The 2,893-nt window shown below is 42.0% G+C and overlaps 1 protein-coding gene across 2 annotated transcripts in view; it reads left to right on the top strand.

Annotated features, from left to right (window-relative positions):
• The window catches only part of ltb4r (leukotriene B4 receptor), a 7,388-nt gene that overhangs the window by 3,293 nt on the left and 1,202 nt on the right, over positions 1 to 2,893 (top strand). Inside the window, exons 2-4 of one of the 2 annotated variants that reach the window (XM_034857184.1) lie at positions 40 to 578; positions 1,310 to 1,586; positions 2,700 to 2,831. In XM_034857184.1, the coding sequence (XP_034713075.1) occupies positions 97 to 578; positions 1,310 to 1,586; positions 2,700 to 2,831 (891 nt within the window). In that variant the 5' untranslated portion in view covers positions 40 to 96. Of the gene's footprint in view, positions 1 to 39; positions 579 to 1,309; positions 1,587 to 2,699; positions 2,841 to 2,893 lie in introns of both variants that reach the window. The other variant, XM_034857183.1, reaches the window with a different exon arrangement.

Raw genomic sequence — 2,893 nt, 5'->3', positions numbered from 1 at the left:
ACAACATATCCTGTTTCCTGCCTGTTTTTGTGTTGAAAGGTTGTATCTGAACCACAGCTGCCGAAGCCGATCTCTGATTCATTAGAGGCTTTCCTGATGGCATCCAATATCACCGCCACCACCACCAACTCCCAACCGTCTTCTCTGTCCATCGGCGCCCAGGTCGGTATCTCCATCCTGACCCTGGCGTTTGTACTGGGCTTCCCTGGGAACCTGTTTGTGGTTTGGTCGGTACTCTGCCGAGTGAAGAAGCGTTCAGTGACCTGTTTGTTGGTGCTGAATGTGGCCATGGCGGATGCTTTTGTGCTTCTCAGCGCCCCTTTTTTTCTGCGCTATCTGGCTGGCAGACGGGGCTGGGAGTTTGGCTCAGCCGCATGCAAGCTAGTGCATTACCTGTCAAGTGTGAACATGTACGTGTCCATCTACCTCATCTGCCTCATGAGCATAGACCGCTGGCTGGCCGTGAGTAGGCCTTTTCTGTCCCAGAGAATGAGAACCAAGCGCTCCCTGCTGATTCTACTGCTGGTGGTCTGGGTGTTGGCGTTCCTCCTGTCTGTGCCGATGCCTTTCTACCGAAGGTGAGACTGAAATCTTTGTACATTTGGATCTATTACGTTTCTCAGTTTCAACCTTTCTTGAACAAAACCTGCAAAATAGTTGGTTCTCATCATTATTGTTGTTGAAGGTGTCATTTCTAATGTTAACTGAGGTGTCCTTTGAAGAACTGTTATATATAGATAATATATTATGAAGATATGGCATTTTTCCAGGCAGTTAGAAAATCAGTTTTTTTAGAAGGATGCCATCTTATCTTAAATTTAACTGAAATCCGAAATATAATCCTTGATTTTATTATCCCATTGTTTTTAAATACAGTAAAAGTGTGATGCAGTGAAGCAGACAGCATGAAAATGGAATTATATTAACAACAAAACTATTGAGTGGGGCAGAGCACTGACTGAATGATCATTACATGAACCACAAATGAAGAGACTAAACAAAACATGGCGTTTGTTCAAATCTAGAGCCTTTTGCAAGCTCAAAACTAAAGTAACACTTGTGTGTTTTTACTTTTTGATTTGTTTTAAGTTTGCTTAATAGCTTTGTCACAAATGAACTTCCATACTTAAAGTTAAATTGATGGTGAAAGCACTTTGATTGCTCTGTTTCTTAATTGCCCCATACTAGCGTGGATAAAAATGCTGATACATCTGCTATGATTAAATAAAACATAAATTACATGTTATGTATCTATGTCTCTGGCTGGTATGTCTATTCAATGTGTGTATTTCTTATTGTTCTCTGACAGTAATCTGAAGAAGACCCTACCAAACAACATCACCTTGAATTTTTGTATCCCATACCACTGGCAGAGCACAGGTCACCGGGTCTTCCAGTACCTGTCTGAGACCATCATGGGCTGCCTGTTGCCTTTCTCCCTCATCATCACCTGTTATTCCTCCGTTATCTGCCGTCTGAAAAGCGCCATGTTCCAGCACAGAGGACAAGGCAGCCGTCTCATCCTGCTAATCATCTCTGCCTTTGCAGTATTCTGGCTGCCCTATCACATCGTAAACATCATAGAGGTGATTTTGTTAAGTTCAGAGTTTGACCCATACGGGTTAGAAACTGCTACTGATTCCATTAGATACCAAAAATGTATTTAATAAGTATTTTGGGTGTAAAATGCTCCGATAGAAGGACTCTGTAACGCATATTGACCCAAAAAATAATATGGCTAAATTAAGAGACATCACGTCAAAAATCCTTCTATAACAGGCAAGTTGCACAGTGTGACTACCAATTCTTTTGTGATGAGTTTGAAATGACGTGAAACCATTGTTTATCATGATCGGTCGGTAAACCTACCGACATTTCGGTAAAATATAAAAAAAAAAAAAGCTATGCAATGCTATAAAAATATACAATTTAAAATACATATTTTTCCGTAATTTGACATATTTTTTATGAGGTAATTTTTTATATCTTCATTTGTAAATCATCTATTGTAAATGTCTGTTTTCTATCACAATTTATTTACAGTCGGTTCTGCTGTGCTGTCACCTCTCCCTTCAGATGTTTTACATTCAAAGTCGAAACATCACTTTTTCTTATAGCGTTTATTGTGAAATTCCGGCAGGAAAAGTTGACTATCAAGGACAGTAGCTTAACGCCTTAGTGCGTAACTTTTTACCTTAGTGAATGTCCGTTACATTCAAGCCATTGCCAATTAAGGTGCACCAACGCTTTGTATTTCTCAATATAAGAAAACATGACTATGTTGAGAAGATTGTGTTGTCCGCTGACTTTCCCACGGAAAAACCCAAGTGAAGATAATTACCTCTTCTAAAGAGGTAATATCATGTTTTTTTAATCCTCTGTGTCCTCCTTGGTTACAAGCAAATGTATCAAGGGAGTGTGGGGGTGGCAGAAACAACGCACTATAGCTTTAACACCAAGTGTGGCAAGTAGAGCTGACTGTGATTGAGTAGTGAGAGTTCCTACTGAACAAGTGGTGAGTGTGACACAACTCTGCTGCTGTACTGATGGAATTAGTCTCTAACCATTATAGAGCAGGTGCTTCCCCCAGCCTCTATGTCTTTGACCAGGCTGGTTTTTGGGGACCTTTATCTGTGTGCACTGGTTTAGCTGTTTCCTTTCTTCCTCTAACCTCCCTCTGACCCCTCTCCCTCCTCCAGGTGGTTGGTGCGTTGCAGGGCAGTGATGCAGTGATCAAAGCCGCCCTTGCAGCCCGTCCAAATGTCACGGCCTTTGCCTACTTCAGCAGCGCTGTCAACCCCATTCTCTACGTGTTCGCCGGCAGCTCCCACATCCGCCAGGCCGGCTTCAGCTTCATGGGCAAGCTCTTTGAGACCACCAACTCAGAAAGCAG

This window comes from Etheostoma cragini, chromosome 19 (assembly GCF_013103735.1).
Source record: "Etheostoma cragini isolate CJK2018 chromosome 19, CSU_Ecrag_1.0, whole genome shotgun sequence".
NCBI lineage: Eukaryota > Metazoa > Chordata > Actinopteri > Perciformes > Percidae > Etheostoma > Etheostoma cragini.
Note: the sequence above shows the minus strand (reverse complement) of the source record. Positions and strands in the feature narration are given on the sequence as shown.